This window comes from Lipotes vexillifer, unplaced genomic scaffold, assembly GCF_000442215.2.
Source record: "Lipotes vexillifer unplaced genomic scaffold, Lipotes_vexillifer_v1.1 scaffold39, whole genome shotgun sequence".
Taxonomy (NCBI): Eukaryota; Metazoa; Chordata; class Mammalia; order Artiodactyla; family Lipotidae; genus Lipotes; species Lipotes vexillifer.
This window is the reverse complement of record NW_006787038.1, coordinates 994,005-1,018,545: the sequence shown is the minus strand read 5'-3', so window position 1 is coordinate 1,018,545 and position 24,541 is coordinate 994,005. Positions and strand designations below refer to the sequence as shown.

Genomic DNA, 24,541 nt, shown 5'->3' with positions numbered 1-24,541 from the left:
CTTCTATATAATGAATTTTGAAAATTATTTGCATGGCTGGCCTAAAGGCTTATTTTAGAATAATACTTTATAGCAGACAATTTTAATAATGCATACTATTCAGAGTAATTTTAAAATTGGAAGTCGCCTAGGAAAGAGGGTTAAAAAAAGTAATGTACAAAAAAATTACTTTATTTAATAAAACACACAAAATCCACACAAATGTTCAGTTGTCCGATTTCTCTGATATGCTTCTAATATCATCTTGATCTTAGTTTTGATTTCTATTAACTTTTCCAAAGCATCAGTGCAATCACAATCCATTCATTCACACATGCAAAAATATTTTAATGAGTGCCAACTATGTGCCAGGCCCATACTAGATGCTGGAGATACAACACTCAACGACAATTTAAAAAGGCCCCCAATTCTTTACTTCTGTGTGGTTTCATTCTAATTAGGAAAAGAGAAAATAAATACATAAGTAACATGCATATAGTATGACAAAAGGTAATAAATATTACCAAGAAAATAAAATAAGGGAGATGGTTTTAATTTTAAACAGGGTAGTGAGCAAGGGTCTCCCTGAAAATGTGGCATTTGAAAAAAATTATGGAATGATTCATGAATTTGCAAGTCATCCTTATGTAGAAGAAACGCTCTGCATCACTCCAATATGTATACTGAAGCAAACACATAAAAACAATAAAAAATGGGTTAAGGAACATAAAAAAGATGCTCAAGCAACTAGTAATCAGAAAAATACAAATTAAAGTGACATACCAATTTATACACATAAAATTGAGCAAAAATTATTAAGTATAATATCAAGTGTTTGGGGCTTCCCTGGTGGCACAGTGGTTAAGAATTTGCCTGCCAACGCAGGGGACATGGGTTCAAGCCCTGGTCTGGGAAGATCCCACATGCCACAGGGCAACTAAGCCCGTGTGCCACAACTACTGAGCCTGTGCTCTAGAGCCCACGAGCCACAACTACTGAGCCCACGTGCCACAACTACTGAAGCCCACGTGCCTAGAGCCCGTGCTCTGCAACAAGAGAAGCCACCGCAATGAGAAGCCCGCGCACCACAACAAAGAGTACCCCCACTCGCCACAACTAGAGAAAGCCCACATGCAGTGACAAAGACCCAATGCAGCCAAAAATAAATAAAATAAAATAAAATAAATTAATTAAAAAATATATATATCAAGTGTTCACAAAATGTGGATAAATGGGAACTCACTTTAATACATTGTTCGTGAAAGTACAAATTGGTATAACCTCTTTGGAGTTCAATTTAAACCCTTATGAAGTTGAAATTATGCATACCTCATAATATAGTAATTTAACTCCTAAGTGTCTACTCTAGAGAAACTCTCACATATGGGCACAAGCAGACATACACAAGAATGTTTACTGAAGGTCTATTTGTAATAATGAAAAAATGGAGTCTAACTGACCCATAGGGTGATATGAACAAATAAATTTTGGTTTATTTATTTATTTGATGGAATATTATAAAGCAGTTAATAATGAATGAAAAAATAAAGCATGCTCATTATCAACTTCTTAACAATGAACTGAATCATGTGATTTTTGTAAATATACCACAAAACATGTTTTATAAAAAAGATAAGTTGCGGGCTTCCCTGGTGGCGCAGTGGTTGAGAGTCCGCCTGCCGATGCAGGGGACATGGGTTCGTGCCCAGGTCTGGGAGGATCCCACATGCCGCGGAGCGGCTGGGCCTGTGAGCCATGGCTGCTGAGCCTCCGTGTCCGGAGCCTGTGCTCCGCAGCAGGAGAGGCCATAGCGGTGAGAGGCCCACGTACCGCAAAAAAATAAAAGATAAGTTGCAAAAGATATGTACAATATGACACTACTAATATAAATTTTAAAACAAGACTATAATATGTATTATTTGTGGATGTATAATACATAAATAGTAAAAATACAAAAACATACATGGGAATGAAGTGTGGTGTAAATTTCCTTGGGCGTCCATGGGACTCATAGAAGCAGATGGGAAAGAGAAGAATTTAAGTCACACCTAAGTTCCACCCACTAGCTGTGAGACTTCAGGCAAGTTACCTGTCCTGAAAGTCAATTTCTTTTTCTGTAAAATGGGAATGACAATTTGTAGCTACAGGGGGTTATTAAAAGGACTAAATGACATAGCAGAGGTAAAGTACTTAGTATAGTGCCTGGCACAAACAGGGGCCTCAAAATGTTAGTTCCCTTCCCTTTTTTTCCCAGATCTAAAATGATAGCTCTACTCCCAACATTTCAGCAAAGTTCAATAAGATAAATTCAAGATTCAACAGGCCAAAAAAAAGGGATTCAACTTGCTGGGTTCATAACCATGTGATCACGGATTATGGGTGAATTGCTTTACAGATCATTAATTACTTAGGTAGTTATCAGTATCATAATATATATATATAGGTCATATATCATGGTCTTGTTTTTAAAATAAAGTTGATCATAATGTTCCCTTAGGATCATCAACCTTTGTTTCAGGCAAGAAAACATGGGACAAGGCTGAAAATAAGAAAGAGCCAATTCTGACAGTAAAGCCATTCTGAAATAACATGTTGCTTAAAGGAGAGATAAAGTCAATTGAAGTGTCTTAACTATGTGATGAGATTTCCAGGAATTAAAATCCTTGAAATATATAACACACCAGTATAACCACAGCGGTAGTTACTAAGGCTCAGGAGGGTTTCTACCTACCTACCAGATTATCTTTCTCCTGATCCTGTTTCTTCAGGTAGTTCAATACAGACATTGTGTCTTTCTCCATTCTATACTGCTGTTTCTTTAATTCTTCATTACATTTTGCCAGTCTCCGGGAAGTATCACGATACTCAATCCTAGAGAGTTCTGTGGCTTCCAGCCTGGCCTCCCAAAGGGAGGCATTGGCCTTGGCTCTCTCCATGGCAGATTCCTCAACTTTTATCATCTTCCTGCACAGGAAGAGGACATTGACAGCATATAACTATTTCTTTACTACATTAGTATTACACCTTTCTCTTTATTGTTATTTGTTTTGCTTGGCATTTGCCTAGCACATATGAGCAAATACTGTTGGATAAATGAGTTAATAAGAAATATGTATGGTCTGTTAGCCTCAGTGTTTCTCATTGTTGATACGAGCACTGCAGCTGCATGGTCAAAAACAGAAAACATGCTAGTGAGTTCCAGGAATGTGATAAGCCCTTGGCACTTCCAAAAAAGGCTAGACTAACTACACAGTTATACTTTTTAAAAAATCACACTGTAGAATACTTATATAATACATTGGGGGGAAAAAGTTACAAATAAAATTGTATATTGGGCTATCATTTTATAAAGAAGAAAAAGAATATTCCAAAATGATAGTAGTGCTTATCTTTGGATGATGGGACTACAGGTGGTTTTGTTTTCTGTTTGACTTTCTATGTTTCCTAAACTTTCTGTATTGAGCATGCATTACTCTCTTAAACAAGTTACTTTATAAACTTTGCAAGGATTTCCTTGTGGTCCCATATATAGTGCTGTTGGACAATGTGTATGACTCCAATGTCTAGGAACCACTAGGGTCATCTAATAGGTTTAGTGGCAATCTAGCAGCAACTCCAAGCCTGCAAAGCTTTAGTGCTAGAGCAATACTATCCACTTCAGAAATTCTGATCACTTTGCGGAGACATGAATAACTACCTGAATTGGTCAAATCCTTTATGTTTTCCTTTGAACCAAAAGGAATCCTTGAAAAAAGCCCAAGGAACTACCAATCACCCAGAGATCCTTTGGATGTCCACGATCATCTCAACCACATAGCTGAGATCAATCATGTTACAGGCAAAAAATAATGAACCCAGAGCACCAGAGCATAGTTCTTGTGCGGGGGGGAGGGGGGAGATCCAAGTTGAAGCATAGACAAGCAGACACCTTAATTTGTTTATTTAACAAATATTAAGCATCCTCTATGATCCAGGGTCTCTTCTAGGTGCTGGAGTTACTGTGAATAATGCTTAGTGCCTATTCTAGAGAAGCTTAAAGCCTTGAGCAGGGCTTCCCAACTACAAATATTCTGAGCTACACCATTCTTTGTTTAGAGTGGGGCTGGGGGTTGTCCTGTGCAGTGTAAGATATTTAACAGCATCCTCTTATCCACTAGAGGTCCCCAGATGTGACAACCAAAAATGTCTCCAGATATTAACAAACGTCTCCTGGTAGCCAAAAATCACCCCAGGCAGAGAACCACCGGTCTAGAGCAATGCCGTCCAACAGAACTTTCTGTGATGGTGTTAATCCTCTATATCTGGGCTGTCCAATACAGTCACCACTACTAGCCACGTGTGCCTACTGAGGACATGCAGTGTAGCCAGTACAAATGAGGATCTGAATTTTTAATTTTATTTAATTTTAACTAATTTTAATAGTCACACGTGACCAGTGACTACCCTATTGGACAGCACAGGCCTAGAGGATCTTCGATATCCTAAAACATGTTATCCTGACCTTCACTTCTAGGGTCAGAACTAACCCTTCCTCCTCATTCTCTATTCTTTTTCCCTCCACTGGCACTTAACTTCATTCGGTCCTATGTTACTTCTGTTCTTCGGGAACGTATCAGCCTCCTCCTCGTTCGTTAGCACATTACACATAGGCAGGGACTGTGTCTAAGTTACTTCAGGGTCCCAAGCCTCACACTCTTGTCTTAGTTGAAGTATGGTTTGGCGTGCATTTTGGTAATATCTGAACAATGGGGGCTGTCCTCAGAAGCGGGGAGAGAGGAGGGTCCAGGAGGGGAGGCGGGAGGGCGCCAGTTGGCCCGCCCCTGAGAGTCCCGGGAGGGTAGGCTCAGGGAGCAGGGACCCCAGGGTGGCTTCTCCTTACTTCTTCTTCTTGTCTTCGCCTTTGGCTTTACCTTTACCCTTCCCTTTCTTTTCATCCTTTCCCTTCGATGGCATCTTGGCTTCTCCAGGGGCCCCGCTGCCGTTGGCGCCTCTCTACGCCGCCCAGGCCCGGGCCCGTCTCCAAGGACAACGGGCACAATGAGCACGTAACTACCCGCGCGCGCCGCTGCCTGCGCTCAGAGAGCGCACGCGCCCGTGACGTAGCCCCGACACCGCCCTGCGGGGCCCAGTCCACTGGCCGGGCGCAGGGGGCGGGGCGGAGATAGCGCCGAGGGCGGCGGGCGGCCGCCCCGTGGAGGCGCGCGCGCGCGGTGAGTGTGCGAGTGCGGACACACCATAGCCAGCCGTGGGCGGGGGCTGGGGCTGGGAGGGCGGCGGGGCGGGCTGGAAGGCCGGAGGGGCCAGCCCCGGGAGGCTGCGCGACGGTGGGGGCGCTCTCTGCTAAGGAGGCTTGGCTTCGCGGCGGGTCCGGCCGGCGCGCCGCGGTCGTCAGAGCGTCGCTCTCGCCGGGTTTGCAGCGTTTCGCGTCTCGCCCGTGCGTCCTCTCCTTCCCTCGCGCTGCAGCCACCGTGACCGTGGCAGCCTCACTCTCGTCCCTGCTCCGCCTCTCCCGAAGCTGCCCCCGACTCTTTGGGTTTCCTTCTCCCTCTCCTGGCTTTTAACTCTTGCTAATTCTGTAAGGGATGGCGCAGCCAACGGGCTTCCCAGGCCAAACATTTTTTGGTGAGGCAGTTGAGGACTCCTCTGAGGGGGGCTGGGGGTGAGGCGGGCCTCGCCTGCTGGCGTCTGAGAGCCTGGCGGGGAGAGAAGGGCTGCCCCCTGGGTTGGGAGAGGCTCCGGGGCCTCGAGGAGAGTCCTTGAAGAGGAGTGTGCTGGGGTCAGGCCCTCGGTCCCGTTCTGTACTGTCGGGGCCGGCGCTGACCTCCCAGGGCCAGCCCCGGATTCCCATTTGCTAATAAGCTCGCGTTCGCAGCCTTCTTTTTTTCTGCGAGTCGCGTAAAGTTGAAAGCTCATGCATTTTGGTGCGTTATGGGTTTGGTTTGGTGCCCCCCTCCGCCCGCCCCTCCAGCACGCCAGTGAAAAGGAGTAGTACTGAAAGGTACTGTTCGCCTTTTTTTGGAGGAGGAGCTCTGTGCTTCTGCCTTCATTCAGTGAGTTAGTCCGGGAGTCACTGAGGAAGACAGGGAATTCTAGGTGCCGGGACAACAGTTAGAAAACTTGTGATTGAAGCTCTGCTGTGCGTTATTCTCCCTTTCAAATTGAATTTTAAATTCCTTTAAAAACTTCATTGTACATCTTCCTTCTCCATTTCGCTAAGGAGAACTTAATCCCTACACCCTTTCCAGAGGTCTCTGATGCAACCCCCACACACACACCTTTTTTTTTCCACTTACGCCGTTTCTGTTTCTGAATTCAGTGGTTAGGGGGAACATGCTGATTGGTGTTAATATTAATGAGCGCTGGAAATCTTTTTAGCCATACCATCTGCTTGCATGATAGTGGCTTACCCTCTTCCTGGTGCTTTCCCCCCCTCTATTTGCATGTCACATTTCCTTGAGCCCATGGTGGAATTATCATACATTGAAGGGGTTTATTCTCATATAGAAGCTATAAAGTTATTGATTTTATGTGTCTAAGGTTCTGAACATGCAGAAAAGAGAGGGTAGGGCATCTGTCAGAGGCTTGACATTTGGAATTCATTCTAAAAAATTGGTTACTGTGAATATGAAAGTCAGTCCAAAACTTTTGTTGTCTTTAGACTCATTTATAAACATGAAAATTTGACTGTAACAAGATTATTTCTTAATATATATGCATAATACTTTACTTACATGTACATCATAGTTATTTTATTATACAGCATATTTTTATTGACTTTAAGTTTGATTTTGTAGTTAAAGCTGTTGTAGCTTGAATATGACTAAGAGAATTGCCCAGATTCACACTGTAGTAGTTGTAGGTCTAGAATCTCTAGTCTTCTGAACCTTCACATCTCTGCCAAAGAACTGGATGTTATTATTCAGTCATATGTTCGCAAAAAACATCCAATGGTACAGATAGTAGAGTAGGAAGTTGCTATTTAGCAATTTATCTGGTAGCAGTTCCTTTCATACTTTCTTGTAGGTAGTTTTACTATGAAGTTTATTTCGCTGAATAGATTTGCTTTGTTTTATTTAATTAATTAATTATTTATTTATTTTTGGCTGTGTTAGGGCTTCCTTGCTGTGTGCGGGCTTTCTCTAGTTGTGGCGAGCGGGGGCTTCTCTTCCTTGTGGTTTGTGGGCTTCTCACTGTGGTGGCTTCTCGTTGCAGAGCACGGGCTCTAGAGCTCAGGCTCAGTAGTTGTGGCGCACAGGCTTAGTTACTCTGCAGCATGTGAGATCTTCCCCAACCAGGGCTTGAACCCATGTCCCCTGCATTGGCAGGCGGATTCTTAACCACTGTGCCACCAGGGAAATCCCATGCTTTGTTTTATTGTTTAGAATGCTAATGCGTTTAAAACTTGGGATAAGCACTTGTTTTGTTGACTTGGTTTTGTAATTCTTTTTTTGCCCAGTTTGCATGGTTCCTGGTCAGCATAGAAATGTGGAGTGTCTCGGCTGAATCCTCATGCAGACAAGATCATTATGGTCCTGGTAGGTAGGGCAAGTATCTGGATGTGAGGTTACATCTCTGCTATCTTTTTTTCTTTTTAACATCTTTATTGGAGTGTAATTGCTTTACAATGGTGTGTTAGTTTCTGCTTTATAACAAAGTGAATCGGTTATGCATATACATATGTCCCCATATCTCTTCCGTTTTGCATCTCCCTCCCTCCCACCTTCCCTATCCCCCACTTCTAGGTGGTCACAAACCACCGAGCTGATCTCCCTGTGCTATGTGGCTGCTTCCCACTAGCTATCTATTTTACGTTTGGTAGTGTATATATGTCCATGCCACTCTCTCATTTTGGCCCAGCTTACCCTTCCCCCTCCCCATATCCTCAAGTCCATTCTCTAGTAGGTCTGTGTCTTTATTCCCGTCTTGCCCCTAGGTTCTTCAAGACTATTTTGTTTGTTTGTTTTTTAGATTCCATACATATGTGTTAGCATACGGTATTTGTTTTTCTCTTTCTGACTTACTTCACTCTGTATGACAGACTCTAGGTCCATCCACCTCACTACAAATAACTCAATTTCATTTCTTTTTATGGCTGAGTAATATTCCATTGTATATATGTGCCACATCTTCTTTATCCATCCATCTGTCGATGGACACTTAGGTTGCTTCCATGTCCTGGCTATTGTAAATAGAGCTGCAATGAACATTTTGGTACATGACTCTTTTTGAATTCTGGTTTTCTCAGGGTACATGCCCAGTAGTGGGATTGCTGGGTCTCATGGTAGTTCTAAAGCTGTAAATGTACTTCATTTGCTCCTGGGTTGGTTTTGTTTTGTTTTCCTGAATTGGATTTTCTGTCTTTGCCAAAAGATGTTAACTTTTCTCTTGTCCCATTGACTATAATACCATCAAGTGTGGAGTTGCTCAAAAAGCCAAATAAGAACTTAGGATTATATCTCAAAATACATATTATTTCTAATTTTTTCTTCCAGTAGTTCCAGAATTGGGTTTACTCTCTAAAGTCATCTGTGGCTTTATTCTGGTTTAGCTTGGAGACCGAGGTTCTACTCATAAAGCATCCTTGAAGTTGCCTGATAGCTGATGCTGTTTTATAAGTAGAAGAGACCAGGTGAACAGTTTTTGGTTTTGTTTTCACACACCCTTTAGAATCTTGGATGCATTTATTGTCATATGATCAATATTTCTGAATATCATGGAGAGTTACTTTCATCCTACTTTTTCATTACATGTGGTACAAATATAGAATTCTATTAAATAGCTATCATCTTGTGATATTGTTGCAGGAAGGGGGACGCCTTCCAGGGCCCGAGAGTGGGCTCTTGTCTAACACTCAGAAATGAATTGTCTGAGGAGACACACGTGCTGCCAAAGCAAGAGATTTATTTGGAAGGGGCACCCGGGTGGAGAGCAGGAGGGTAAGGGGACCCAGGAAAACTGCTGTGCCATGTGGCTCGCAGTCTCAGGTTTTATGATAATGGGGTTAGTTTCTGGGTTGTCTCTGGCCAATCACTCTGACTCAGCGTCCTTCCTGGTGGCACACGCATCACTCAGCCAAGATGGATTCCAGTGAGGAGGATTCTGGGAGGTTGGTAGGACATATGGACTCATGTCTCCTCTCTTTTGACCTTTCCCGAATTCTTCCAGTTTGTGGTGGTTTGTTAGTTCTGCATTCCTTACCAGGACCTCCTGTCGCAAGATAACTCATGCAAATGCTTACTGTGGTGCCTGGCCAGGGTGGGCGGTTTCAGTCAGTGTTTCCCCTAACAATATAATGACTAGTTCACATCCCTACAGAGGATAAGGAATCCTGGAGATAAAGGATATAATCTTATAAATTTTCAAATCATTTTGACATTCACTGTTGTACTTATATACAGAATCTGTTACCACAGATTATTGTCTATTGGCAATTTATTTGCAAAATATTCAATTTTTATTAGTTGTCCTTTCTGACAAAACCATTACACAGGACTTAAAGTCAGGTGGGTTTTTTAAATTTTTATTTAATTTATATTTTTCTACAGCAGGTTCTTATTAGTCATCCATTTTATACATATCAGTGTATACATGTCAATCCCAATCTCCCAATTCATCCCCCCCCCCCCCCACCGCTTTCCCCCCCTTAAAGTCAGTTCTTTAAGAAAAGTTATATACCGGAACTTCGCTGGTGTTCCAGTGGTTAAGAATCTGCATTCCAATGCAGGGGATTGGTCGGGGAACTAAGATCCCACGTGCTGCAAGGCAGCTAAGCCCATGCGCCACAGCCACTGAGCCCACATGCTCTGGAGACCCTGTGCCGTAACTAGAGAGAATCCCGCATGCTGCAACGAAGAGCCTGCGCTGCAGCAAAGATCCTGTGTGCTGCAACTAAGACCCGATGCAGCCAAATAAATAATAAATAAATAAATTATAGAAAAAAAAGTTATATACCCAAATTTCAAGCCTGCTTATCTGCACTTTTCATTTCATGGATCTGTCCAATGTTCATTCATTTAAGAAATGTTTAGTAGGTACAGTACCAACTGAATACCAAGCTCTGATAGCTTGAGGGGTACAGTGGGAGGCAAGACAGGGCCCTGCCTTCAAGTGGCTTACAGTCAGGTGTATAAGGTGCTGACCTGGACATTGACCTCTGAGAATATACAATACACATAGCTTCCCCATTGGAAGCTATGCACAGTTAACAATAAAATTCACCAAGCAGTGATGGATAAAGTGGAAATGGTATGGACCCTAAGTGCTACAGGAATTTGGAGGCATGAAAGACTGTCAGAAAGTTTACAGGAGGAGGTAGGCTGAAAGTAAAAGGGAAGGCTTTCTGGGAAGGTTGAACAAATGAGCAAAATCACGTGTGCTTGAGACAAGGAGTAATTTAACTAGAGCAACGGTTCCCGAAGTGTGGTCCACGCACCAGTAGTATCAGCATCATCTGGTAACTTGTTAGAAATGCAGATTCTCAGTCCCAACTTGAGACCTATTGAATTGGAAATGCTGACAGTGAAGCCCAGCAATCTATGTTTTTTGGTTGCTTTTGTTGTTTTTAAATATTTATTTATTTATTTGGCTGTGCTGGGTCTTAGTTGCAGCACGTGGGATCTTCGTTGCGGTGTGCAGAATCTTTACTTGGCAGCATGTGGGATCTAGTTCCCTGACCAGGGATTGAACCCAGGACCCCTGCATTGGGAGTGCAGAGTCTTAGCCACTGGACCACCAGGGAAGTCCCCCAGCAATCCATGTTTTAACAAGCCCTCCAGGTGGCTCTGATGTGTGCTTAGAGCAAAGGGTTCTTGTATGAAAGTAGTGGGCAAAAAACTTTGGTTAAGGTAGCCTGGGACTTAGAAGGACTTAGAATGTTAGGCAAGAAGTTTATCTTTTAATCCTACAGAGCAGAGTCACCAACTTGAAACTTGAGACCTGGATTTGGCCCATAGATATGTTTTGTTTGGCCTGCATGGTGGTTTTTTGAGTTTTGTTTTTATTTTTTGTTTTTTTAATGGAATTAGTTGCCACTATTTTAAAAACCAGATTCTACATAGAAATCTGTGCTTTTAGCTTATTTTCAAAAATCAGAAGACCTGGCAATACTGAGCCTGTATTTCATCATGGCAGCAATTTGTGGGAACAGCAAGCAACTTACCCTTTAGATGGGACAAGATGGGACATGTGCTTTCCATTTTACACAGTCCCCACAACTTCCTGTTGATTACACACACCTTTACTTATTTACATTTTCTGCCTGCCCCAGTAGGTATTTCAGTATTTGAGTTTATAACTTCTGTTATGGACAGTGGGAAATTGATGAAAGTTTTCAGAAGGAAAGTGATGTGACTTATATATTCATTAATTCATTCAACAAACATTGATGAATTAACTAACCATCGCATATGCCTGGTTATGCAATGTTCTCAAAGATAAATGAATCCCTGCCATGATATGGGTTACAGTCTAGTGAGAAAACGATGAAAGTAGTATTTAGGAAGACAGTAGCATATGGGTTTGAGAAGAGAGGCATTGGTGACTGGAAGACCAGTTAAGAGGCCATAGCAGTCCAAGTCTGAAGTAATAAAGGCCAGACTTTAGATATCAGCAAGAAGCTAGGAGGGAAGAAGGAGATGGGAAAGATATTGCAAAGCAAAAATCATCAATCCTTGATAAAAGATTGGGCATGAGAGAGGAGAATTCAAAGATGATGAAGATTTTAGTTGTGAATTAGGAAGTTTGTGGTGCCATTAACAAAGACAGGAAATTAGAGAATCCATTTAACCCTCTCTGTATGGGGTGGGGGCATGGAGGAAGGGAGATGTTTGGAGATGCCAGTTTGAGGTGTCTCTTGTTTTGAGTTCAGTGTATTAGCATGTACACAATATAAGTGTTTTTAAAAGGAAAATTTAATAGAAATGTTGGCAAGATTGCATGCTTAGGGGTAGATACCACTCATTCCATCCTAGAATACCAAGGGAATACCTGGAGAAGCATTGAAGTTGTAAACAAAATGTAAGAAGACCTTTCTTGAAAATGTTTGCTTTGGAGGCCCTATAGTTAGAATTTATAACATTGTTCACATCCTCTCTTAAATGTATAATTTTCAAGTTTATGTTGCATTGGTAAGTTTAACTTTCTCTTTCTGGGAGAATAGAAGATACTATATAAACTCAGATGCTCAAAGACATTTTCTGAGTATCAGTACCACCCTTCAGAATTTAAGTCATACTTGGCTCATGAGGTGGTTCAGGGATGAACATTGTCATAACTGTTGCTCTGTTGAGATAGTAGCCAAAGTTTTTCCTCTTATGATCTTATGTTTGCAGTGCTTGGTTCCCTCTGCTTTTAAAGAAAAAAGTTTTTTTAACTGTGGTAAAATATATATAACATAAAAATTGTCATTTTAACCATTCTAAGTATACAATTCAGTGGTATTAATTATATACTCAGTGTTGTACAACTGTCACTACTATCTATTTGCAAAACTTTTTCATCACCCCAAACAAAAACTGTGGACCTGTTAAGCAATAACTTCCATTCTCCCCTCATCCCAACCCCTGGTAAACTCTAATCTACTTCTGTCTCTGTGAATTTGCTTATTCTAGATATTTCATGTAAGTGGAATCATATTTTTTGTATGTGTCTTAGCATAACATTTTCAAGGTTCATCAGTGTCGTAGCATGTATCAGAACTTCTTTTTTGTAGCTAAAGAATATTCCATTGTATTTGTGTATACTGTATTGTTTATCTGTGCATCTGTTGATGGACACTTGGGCTTTTTCCACGTCTGTTGTGAATAATGCTGCAGTGAACATTGGTATAGAAATATCTATTTCAGTCCCTGTTTTTAATCTTGTGGATATATACCTAGGACTGGGATTGGCTTAGTCCCTTTTAACCACATACTCATTATGTAATAGTACCACTCTCGATCACATTGTGGAACACACAACTGGTATTTGAGTTCTTCACAGCCAAAAACCTCACAAAGTGCATAAACTTATGTACTTTGTTTATGGATTAGCTCTTTAATCACTACCCCCCAATACATGTGCACACATACATTTACACAGTAATGTACTCTAGCTTTCAGAGGGAGTGTGCCTCACCTCGCCTTGTTATTACTGATTTTGTAAACGAGTGATTTTATTAGAATGGCTGCAGTTGTAGTTTGAAAAGAAATTGTGAAAGAGGAGAGAGAGCCCAAGAGTACTAGACTACAAGTCAGGAGATTAACTTGGTGATCTGCTTTCCTGAATAGATTGGAAACAGAAATGCAAAAAGAGATAACTGAATCAAAAATAGGCATACTGACAAGAGAGAAAAAAAGAGAACTTTGGGGGGCTTCCCTGGTGGCGCAGTGCTTGAGAGTCCGCCTGCCGATGCAGGAGACGCGGGTTCGTGCCCCGTTTCGGGAAGATCCCACATGCCGCGGAGCGGCTGGGCCCGTGAGCCATGGCCACTGAGCCTGCGCGTCCGGAGCCTGTGCTCCGCAAATGGGAGAGGCCACAACAGTGAGAGGCCCGCATAACGCAAGAAAAAAAAAAAAAAAAAAAAAAAAGAGAACTTTGGTCTTATGAGTATCCATGTCCATCTTCTGTAGGTTGAAAAAGTGATACATTAATTGAAGGAAACAAAGCGGAAAGCCTAGAAGGAAAAGAAGATATTGGTAAGTAACCTATATAAAGTAATACCCTACTTTTCCATAGGTCAGATTTATGCTTTCTTATTCCTAGCTGAGAGCTCATAGTAAATGGAAAGGGATCAATGAGCCAGTAAAAGCTGTCACAGATTCCACAACCCTTATTTGTTGGAGAGGCCCTCATTTGTGTAAGTTGACATAAAAGTCTAATGATTATGGCTCTCCGGTTCATATCCCATAAAAGATTTTTTAAAATTAGATGATGGCAGCTTATTGAAGGAGTCAGGCACATGACAACACTGATCAGCGATAACAGATAGTATGATGTCAAGGAAAAATAGCAATCTGTGACTATTAGTTGGCAGAAGGACAAACAGTCCTACAGACCTATAGTCCCTGAAGGCATCCCAAGTTTACAGAAAAATATAGCTGATGATTATAATCATAACTCTGAACCATAAATAAAATGTCACTTTAGAAACATTTTTACCAAACACTATTAAAATAAAAATGTTATAGTATTTAGAGAAGAAATATTGTAAAGACATATTTGAGGGACTTCCCTGGTGATCCAGTGGGTAAGACTCGGCGCTCCCAATGCAGGGGGCCCAGGTTTGACCCCTGGTCGGGGAACTAGATCCCACATACACGCAGCAACTAAGAGTCCACGTGCCTCAACTAAAATATCCCACGTGCAGCAATGAAGATCCTGTGTGCCGCAACTAAGACCTGGTGCAGCCTAAATAAATAAATAAATAAATGTTTTTTAAAAAAGACACATTTGAGGGAATGTACTTATATGGCACCCCTATTCCTTGCTTTATACATGAGGTATCATTGTAATATTTGCCTTTCTCAAGTTTTTCATACTGATTCAACATGTTTGAAGGAGTAGCTGTTTTTCAGTTGATAACAAGAAAGGGAAAATATGTTTTCACTTCTCTTCTCACAAACTCCGGTATAAACAGTGACACATGGCACTGATCCTTGCAATTCCTCTTCTGCAAATAAGTGCCTCCCATGGTGAATATGGGTTTGGAGGCAGAGATAGTTTATCACCTTAGATTTTCATTATATTTGCTCATTGGGGCAATATTAATCCCCTCCTGATTAATAGTATCTTCTTACCTAAAGGACTTTCTACTTTTAATGAATAGGGAAGAAAAGGCCTTGTGACTTGTGAGGAAAGTGAGGCAGCAGTAGCAACAGCTTTCCTTATGCGGTGATTATTGTAGCTAAGTCAAGCCTGAAACAACAATGAAATCACGCACTGTGTGACCTCATTTCAGTATAAGACTCTGGTGGTTCATTGTACAGAGTGGGCCTTCTTGACATATGTCTAATGATGTTTTTATTAAAGTGGAATAAAGTACTGAAAGAAGTAATCTGTTTATATTTGTTGGTAACTACCAATTCCAATTCCTTTATTGAGAGAGTATTTGATCTTAGTGTTGAAGGAACCTTGAAAGAAATCTCATGCAACCAGCCTTCTGACTTGTGAATCCACTTGGACAATGTGATCAGATTTGGGCTGAGCCCTTGGGGCAAGAATTCTCCTCTCCCCACCAACATGAGACAACTCATATTATTGGGAAATTCTTTTTCCTGTTCTATCTCTCCCCTGTAGTTTCCATGCTCACAGGTCTTATTATAGCTCCTTGGCAACAATCTAATAAAAGTTGGTTTTTTTAATAAACCTTTTTTTATCTAGTTAATATTTGAAAAATGCTTGTTATAAAATTTTTCAGTGGTTTTCAAATCTGTGCCAGTTGTCAGTCTTATCCCTTTCTACCAAATATCTCTTCAGTACCTAAGTATTAATTATTTTTATTTATTTATTTATTGGCTGCTTTGGGTCTTCGTTGCTGTGCGCGGGCTTTCTCTAGTTGCAGCAAGCGGGGGCTACTCTTTGTTGCGGTGTGCAGGCTTCTCATTGTGGTGGCTTCTCTTCGTTGTGGAGCACAGGCTCTAGGCATGCGGGCTCAGTAGTTGTGGTTCACAGGCTCTAGAGCGCAGGCTCAGTAGTTGTGGCGCACAGACTTAGTTGCTCCACGGCATGTGGGATCTTCCCAGACCAGGGCTCGAACCCGTGTCCCCTGCATTGGCAGTCAGATTCCTAAGTATTAATTATTAATACTACCATTGTATTAGAATTTTTCTTCTGTATGTAGCATGAAGAAAGTTGCTATTCTGTTAATATATTTTCACTCTGTATCTTCCTTGATTTAGTATTTAATTTTTATTATTCAGTTATTAACTGATGTCTGTAATCTGTAATGACTCACTTCTTTTCTTCCTACTCTTTTCTAAAATTATCTGACTTTTATTTGAAGTATTTAAACTCATTTTCACTCTTAGAAACAAGCAGGACATTGTTTGAATTGTAGTTTTTCTGACTTTAATTCTTTTCCTTAAGTAAAATATTGGGACTGTGACAGAAAAAATGAATGGCTTCAAGTGGTGGGATGTGATATTTTCAGAGCAGTTAAAAGTCCATGACATTTTTAATTTTTAAGAGTTAATATTATTGGAGGGACGTCCCTGGTGGCACAGTGGTTAAGAATCCGCCTGCCAATGCAGGGAACATGGGTTCGAGCCCTGGTCCGGGAAGATCCCACATGCCGCGGAGCAACTAACCTCATGTGCCACAACTACTGAGCCTGCGCTCTAGAACCCGTGAGCCACAACTCCTGAAGCCTGCACGCCTAGAGCCTGTGCTGTGCCACAAAGAGAATCCACCGTAATAAGAAGCCTGTACACCACAATGAAGAGTAGCCCCTGCTTGCCGCAACTAGAGAAAGCCCACACACAGCAATGAAGACCCAACGCAGCCAAAAATAAAACATAAATAAATAAATAAATAAATTTATAAAAAAGAGTTAATATCATTGGAATAACATAGTTTCTAAAGCAAGAAGTATGTAAGTTGTGTTAATAGGGATATATATAAACTGGAAAGAAAAAGCTGAATACAAAATACTATACAAATACTGGTTATAACGCAGTAGCCAGCCTCCAAGATGGCCCCATTGATCCTCACCTCCTAGTATTTGTGCCCTTGTGTAGTCCTCTTGCACATTTCATCAGCATTGGTCTGTATGACCAATGGAATATGGGGAAAATGATAGTGTATGACCTGAAGGGTCATACAAAGCATTGCTGCTTCTGCATTGCTCTCTCTTGGATTGCCCACTCTGGAGGAAGCCAGCCAGCACATTGTGAAGACATTTAAGGCTCTATAGAGAGTCTATGTGGGAAGCAACTGAGACTTTTTTCCGACAGCCAAGATCAGCTTGCCAACCATTGAGTGAGCCATCTTGGAGATGGGTCCTCAGCCTTATCCGAGCCTTCAGATGACTGCAGCCCCAGCCTGCATCTTGACTACAGTATCATGAGAGACCCTGAGCCAGAACTGTCAAATTAAGCCACTCCCAAATTCCTGAACTAGAAACTATGAGATAATAAATGTTTATTGTCATTCTAAGCAACTAAGTTTGGGGGTTATTTGTTGTGCAGCAATAGATAACTAAGATACAGTATCCTAAAATATTTATTGGTTTGATATGTAGAAGAGAATTTGGACAATGTAAACAGTGTTTACTATCTTTTAGATTTTTTTTGGAAAATCACTTTTATCACAGTTTTAACAGTTGAATGTGTTTGGTTAGAGAGATTGAATTTAGCTATAGAACTAATAGATTCAGAAAAAGAAAATTATAGCTTCTCCTAAAACAAATTGAATAGGTATTCATTAATCATTCTCTCTTAAAAATTTAACTATGAAAGTATTCTCCCTTTTTATGTCACTTTGCGCTTTATTCCTATTGTCACTTCTCATTGAGCACGTTACTGGATGGACACTCTTCTAGGTGCTTGGGCTACATCAAAACAAAAAAAGATTTCTGCTCTCAAGGAGCTTATATTCTATCAGAGAAACGCAGATAGTAAGCATAGTAAATAATCTCTGTAGTATGTTAGAATTGATAAGTGGTGTGGAGAAAAAAAGTAGACCAGTGTAAGGGGGATTGAGAAAGCAGATGGAGGTAGGGGAGAGTGAGGGAGAGTGCTTAGAGTAGTAAAGATAGGCCCCTATACGGAAGCGGCATCTGAACAATGATTCGAAGGAGTTGCAGGAATTCATCACGTGGATATATGGGAAAAGATTGTTCCAGACAGTGGGGACAGCTAGAGCAAAGGCCATAAGGCAGGAGCATGTGTGACGTTTAAGCACAGAGTGTGGGTGGGGTGAATGAGGTGAAAACTGTTAGTAGATGAGGTCAGAGAGGTAATGGGGTAGGAGGCAGAGCAGGTGGATCCGTGAAGGCTATTGTTTGGACCTTGCTTCTCTGAGGGAAATGGGAAGTCATTGTTGGACTTTGCAGAGAGAGACATGCTCTAACTTATATTTTAAAGGATGACTTTAGTTGCTTGTTAAAGATAGACTCTAGGGGAGTCAGGGTAAAAGGAGAGATCTGTTAGGACAATATTAGAGTAAATCATATGACAGATGATGGCGGCTCCGGCCAAGGCAGTGGTGGTGGAAGTGGTCAGAAATGGTCAGATTCTGGAACTGTAATAAAGGTAGACCAGCAGGAAACAGATCAGAACAGATCCTGGTCATGCACAGGAAAGAGATCAAGCTACTGTAAGACTTTCACATCTGATGCCAGTCTTTGACCATCTTTCTCTGCTCTGCACTGTCTTCCCCACCCCCATAGCTACCTTTCCCTAGTACCACACTGGCTGACCTTTCCTGTGACCTAGCAGTTAAAACTGTGGGGTTTGGAATTAGTCCATCTGGGTTTGGTTTCTGGCTCTTATCACTTATCTACTGTGTGGTCTTAAATTACTTAAGCCTCAGTTTTCTTATTTCTAGAATGGGGATGTTAATAATAGGGTGGTATTGTGAGATTAAATGAGATAATCCATGAAAAATACTTCACATAGTGCTTGGCAGATATTAAGATCTCAATAAACAATAGCTGCTATTATTATTATTACCTCAGATTGTTTTCCTTTGGCCACAGTCTTTCCTCGGCATTAAATGCTAACCTTCTTCTACCTCTTCCCCTCTAATCTTCTATTTTTTTGTTTTCATTTTGTTTCTCAAATCCATATGACAGAAAATTCTTGAGGAAATTTAAAAATGAAATCAGACTCTCCATAGCTTCCCTGCTATCTGTTTTCATCTTTTCATAGTCCCTCTGCTCTTTGTACGCATGTCTCTTATTATTTATGTAGGTACTTATGCTCATTTTTCATAATCAGTTTAAATGTCATCTCAATGCCTTTCCATATCCTGTAGGTAGAGTTAGTCATCTGTGCTTTGGGCTCCTTTAGCATTTTTGTTATTAACTTTAAAAGATGTGGTTATTTGCATATGTATCTGTCACCTCTGCCACACTCTGAGCGTCTTGAATTAAAAAGTCTGTTTATTCACCTTTCATTCTCTGGCACCTAGTACTTCGTAGGCACCAGTAAACACTTGTAGAATTAGAAAAGTGAGTGGAACCTACCAAGGCTCCCCACCCTAATCCTTCTTACATGTAACTGCCAGATTCATATTTGTGACACTCCCTTGCTCAAAATTTCCAGTGGCTTCCCATCGCCTGCAAAGTCAAGTCTAAATTCCTTAGCTGAATATTTGGTGTGTTGTACTATCTGACCTCAGTTTGCCTTTACAGTTTTATTTTCTACTACAATTAGTCAAACTGCTCTGTTTACTATCCCTTGGGGTTCCCCCATCCCCTTTCTGCATCCGTGTCTTGATTCATATTATTTCTTTTTCCTGAAAAGCGCTCCGCTCCTGTCCCTAGTTCCCCTCTTCAGTACCCTCCTCAAATGCCACCGCTTTCACAAGGTCTTCTCTGATCATCCCAGCTGGAAGTAATCTCTCGGTCTTCTCTGATCATCCCAGCTGGAAGTAATCTCTCCTTGCTTTGAAATCTCAGAGCATGGAACCGTGGTACTTGTCACATTTTAACTTTACAAAGGTAATTAAATGGACATGTATTTTTTTCCTGTTTACTGTAGTCTCTCTTTTTTTTAATTAATTAATTAATTTATTTTTGTCTGCATTGGGTCTTCGTTGCTGCACGCAGGCTTTCTTCAGTTGCGATGAGCGGGGGCTACTCTTCGCTGCGGTGTGCAGGCTTCTCATTGTGGTGGCTTCTCTTGTTGCAGAGCACGGGCTCTAGGCGCACGGGCTTCAGTAGTTGTGGCTCACGGCCTCTAGAGCACAGGCTCAGTAGTTGTGGCACACGGGCTTAGTTGCTCCACAGCATGTGGGATCTTCCCGGACCAGGGCTCGAACCCAGGTCCCCTGCATTGGCAGGTGGATTGTTTTTTGTTTTTTGTGTTTTTTTTGCGGTACGCGGGCCTCTCACTGTCGTGGCCTCTCCCGTTGCGGAGCACAGGCTCCGGACGCGCAGGCTCAACAGCCATGGCTCACGGGCCTAGCCGCTCCGCGGCATGTGGGATCTTCCCGGACCGGGACACAAACCCGTGTCCCCTGCATCGGCAGGCGAACTCTCAACCACTGCGCCACCAGGGAAGCCGTGGCAGGTGGATTGTTAACCACTGCACCACCAGGGAAGCCCTATAGTAGTCTCTTAAAGGGCAGGTCTAAGATGATTCATCTTTGCCTGCTATACTTATAAGTAGCACTAGGCAATTGATAATTTCTGGAATGGCTAAATGAACGAATGAATATGTGAATAAATAGACTTCTAGAGTAGCGCTCCTATAGGCTGCTTTGGAGGGGAAATGGGAATTGTGGATGTGATACATAGCCATAGTAAGACACTGGGAAAGAGGGTGCTCCCTGCCCCAGCGCACCTGTCTGCAGATACCGTTAGCCCAATTGTACTAAGTCCATTTAGGATGTATTTCCTGATGTCTGACATGTTCCCCGCTCAGTACTTGGCTTTAGAAATACAAAAGATATTATGTACCTTCACCTCTACACCCTTCAAATAGCAAAGTGTTCCAGGGCTCTGGCCCTTGGTATCAGGTATGTAAGTTCTAAGTTACATCCTCAAATGAGGCATTGCTTACCGTGCTGAAATGTGTCTCAGACTTACCTTATTATTCCCACCTTGGTTTTACTTTGCTTGGCTAACTTATGCTCTGGGTGTTTTGGCTAATCCATTCCCATGGTTCAGCTTATTGTTTAAAATTTTCATTCTAGTTACACTTTAAACTTGCTTTATGTTTAATTTTTAACTTTGTTAAAGCCACCTATGCTGTGGAACTCAGAAGAATTGGGAGTGGGAGCTTTTACATTTCAGTGTTTTCAGACGTTTTGGTAGACCTTTCTAGTCACCTCTCTCATTCCATTATTTTACACTGTTGGGAAATACTGTCATTTTATTCAGGTCAATCAATATAGATATTTGCTTAAGGAGGGACTAGAAAGCCATAAATAACTGTCAGGTGTCACCATGGAACTGTATAAGGGAAACGAGTCCACTCATTTGGAAATCTGATTTGATGCCTCCAGAACAATGGTTTCTCACACCTGTCCTCTTTATTCTGGTTCCAGCCATACTGAACTCTTAATATTTGAAGTTCTCAAGGTTCTCCTGTGTCACTCCCCAGGGTAAATCCTGTCTCCGATTCAGGACTCAGGTTATGCCTCTTGTCCCTTAAAAAGCCTCCCACTCCCTTCCACCTCCATCCTTCTCCTTCTAAGATGAGTTACTTGTCCCTTATGTCCATTGCTGTCATACCCTGTGCATAGTTGTATCAGAGACCTGGCCACAGTACATATAGCTGTTGGTTTGTCTGTTTCTTCTAGTAAGCTGAGATCTCAAGAGCTGGGCCTATAGTTGAATTCTCTTTTGTATCTAGAAGCTAGCACAGTGTCTGGTATATATTAGAAACTCAGTGATGCTTATTAATTAGACAATGCCAGCCTTCTAAGTTCATCGCAAGGATGGAAGCTATTGAGGAGTGCTGTTCACTTCTCTACTATTGGGCTAATGTTGTAAAAACATGAATCAATAATATTCTTACATGGTTATATATTTTTAATTGTAAACATAGCATTATTAAATAATGTTGTAAAAACATTCATTATAACTCCTGTGTAAAAACCACACAGAATTCAGTTCCTCATCAACTTCAGCCCTATAGGCAGTAATTCTGCCAGTTGGCACTTAACTATTATAAAAGTAGATGAACCAGACAATCATGTATATTCAGAAGAAAGGTGGATAAGGGAGGAATGAAGGATACAGAAGGGAGTGAGTTAGCAGAATGCCATGTGTTAGTTGCAAACTAGCACAAAGGTGAATGTGATTCACGAAGCTAGCTTGATTCAGAAAGGCTGAAATAGGAGCAAAGAGCAAAAGGCAACCAACAGTGAAAGCAAGGATTCACAGAGATCGGGCAGGCGTGAGCAGGTGAGCACACAGGTGGGGCCCGCGTCCTGTGGGATTGTGGACTCAAGCTCTGGGTGACATGGAAGAAGGAAATCCAGAGTGTGATGCTCTGGGGAGGCTGAGGGGGAAGGACTGGTGTTTACGACAGAGACAAAGATGCACTGAAAAGACCTTAGAAGAAGACGGGCATAGTGACAAACCCTAGCTGGCACCAAAGTCTCTAAAGAATTGAAGAGAGGGCTTTGTTGGCGGTGAATAAGGAGATAGCCAGAGAGATTGAGAAGACCAATTCTGAAAGCAGTGGATTTAAATATACTAATATATACTCTCCAGTCTATGTACATTATTTTGAGTAACGTATAAAACTTTGTAAATAATTAACACATTGGGAGAAACAATCCATCCTTTGAAGTTTGGAATCATGATCTTCCCATGGGTGGGTAGTTAATCTCCTTTTGGAAGGAAGTCAGCTATTATATTCTTATTAAATGGATGAGATACAGTCCCTGAGTCACTGGATCACTGTTCATCCCTTCAGGGTATATATTCAACACCTGCTATGTGCCAGTATTAAATTATATAGTGTATTAGAAGGTGAGAAGTGCTGTGGAGAAAAATAAACAGGGAAGGAAGGTAGAAGATGTACATGTGACCAGGTGGATTGCGATGTTAAATATAGTAGACAAGGAAGGACTCTCTGAGAAGGGGGCGTTTGAGCAAGCCTTGTAGGCTGTGTCATGTAAAATAGTGCACCATTATATGTGCTCCAAGTTGTAAGCCTTTCTAACACCATCCTTAAAGTAGCTAATCTTAAAGAAAAATGAGATTGGAAGTGGTGTTAGAAGGTAAGGGTTGAGAGCAGAAGGTGCGTTTTATGTGTTCATCCTTTGCTCTTTCTAAAATCTACTGTTTAGTTTACACTGAACACCTGGTATGCCTCTGCAGTTTTCACTTCATGAAAACAGATACCTATTATGCATTTTTTTTTCTCCTTGAGATTTCTTTTGGAAGAAAACAAATGTTTGCTTAATGGAAACAGAAGCTGGAGCAGTTTCTTTTCAGAAACCACAATAATAGAGAAAATATGAGTGAGCCCTGAAGAAGTTGATGTGGAATCAGTCATAGTGATGGAAGCAGGCTGGTGGCTGCAGAGCCCCTAGATACACTTCCTGAGAATGTGGAATATGGTTTGAGCTTTGAACAAGGCAATGATCTGTTAATATTCAGAATCTGAAAGGTTGTTTTTTTCAGTTCTTTAGATTGATCTACATGACCAGCCTAGTTGCTGTAAAAGAAGAATCCACCAAAGGGAGTGATTTAAGATGTGAGTATGAATCCGGCCAAGCAGCTGCCCTGTTACAGTGGTTGATTTCCTGAGATGAGCTTCCTTTGTTTGAGATTCTGAGTTTTCCTTTCCTTAGCCAGTAGCTCTCATTCTTAAGGACAGAAGTTCAGCCTTGAAGAGTGCTCAAACTGATAATTCTGACTCTGCCTTTGAGGTACTTCAGAACAACTCTAGTTATTTTAAGTAGTTTTACATTCCAAATGCAATTAACTTTAATTAGCTTTATTTTATATGATATGTCACCTGGGAAGGGAGGCATTTTGATAAAATGAACCCTGGGAGATCAACAAACCTGAGAATGATTAAGGATCCTCAATCTGTACTCCAGATATACCAAGTATTCTGTTAGAGATTTGTGGACTGGGAATGGGGACTTTGGAATTAGATCTTGTTTAACTAGTAGCTGTGACTCACACAAGGAGAAGTTCAGAGGTGAAAGCTGGATCAGAAGACCCAAAACTGTTTTGAGCAAAGTACGTAAAGGGCAATTAAGGAAGCCTTAAATCTTAGAGGATAGATATGGCATTCTTCATTAATACCGGGAGAAAATACAGCCTATGCAGGAGACATTTTTCCATGTATCTCATTCTAGGTTTTCTGCATCATTTGTACCCAACCTACCATGATACACAAATCCAGAACAAACAGTGCTGAGCACTTATAAGTTTTTTGTCTTGCTAAGGACATGTTAAGAAATACCAGGCAGTAACTTGCCATAACTCACCACTGACCTGCTTTATGACTTTCAACAAGTCATTGAGCCTTTCTGTCTTAATTTGCCCACCTGCTCCAAGTTCTTATGGAGATAACATGGCCTAACCCGTGAAGGATATTTTAAAAACCATAATGGTCTAGTTAAGTGTTTTTGAATTAAGTTGATTTACTTCCTTAAAATGTGGTTGAATGTGCAAGCCACTGGCCATATTGTTGTCACAGGTGGCCTGATTTTTAAAGGCTGTGAACACCCCAATACCAGGGACTTCGTAACTTTTTTATAACTTTATAACTTTAATTCAGAAATTGAAGCTTCTGTTTATCAGTCAAAAAGAAGAAAGAGGGAATTCCCTGGTAGTCCAGTGGTTAGGACTCCACACTTCCACTGCAGGGGGCACCAGTTTGATCCCTGGTCAGGGAACTAAGATCCCGCAAGCCACGCAGTACAGCAAAGAAAAGAAGAAGAAAGAGAG

General features: G+C 41.4%; 2 protein-coding genes and 1 non-coding gene across 3 annotated transcripts in view; 1 reads left to right on the top strand and 2 right to left on the bottom strand.

The window, feature by feature from the left end:
* Positions 1–4,932, bottom strand: part of BBOF1 (basal body orientation factor 1) — a 36,321-nt gene extending 31,389 nt beyond the window's left edge. The window contains 2 exon segments of the mRNA XM_007459789.1: positions 2,715–2,943; positions 4,859–4,932. Of these exon segments, the coding sequence (XP_007459851.1) occupies positions 2,715–2,943; positions 4,859–4,932 (303 nt within the window).
* Positions 4,933–5,178: 246 nt separating this feature from the next.
* The window catches only part of ENTPD5 (ectonucleoside triphosphate diphosphohydrolase 5 (inactive)), a 32,984-nt gene continuing 13,621 nt past the window's right edge, over positions 5,179–24,541 (top strand). Inside the window, exons 1-3 of the mRNA XM_007459723.1 lie at positions 5,179–5,189; positions 7,436–7,542; positions 13,587–13,652. The gene's annotated coding sequence lies outside the window, so the exon portion shown is untranslated. The remainder of the gene's footprint in view (positions 5,190–7,435; positions 7,543–13,586; positions 13,653–24,541) is intronic.
* On the bottom strand, positions 10,645–10,717 carry TRNAG-CCC (transfer RNA glycine (anticodon CCC)). The gene has a single exon. It is a non-coding gene; the product is annotated as a tRNA-Gly (tRNA).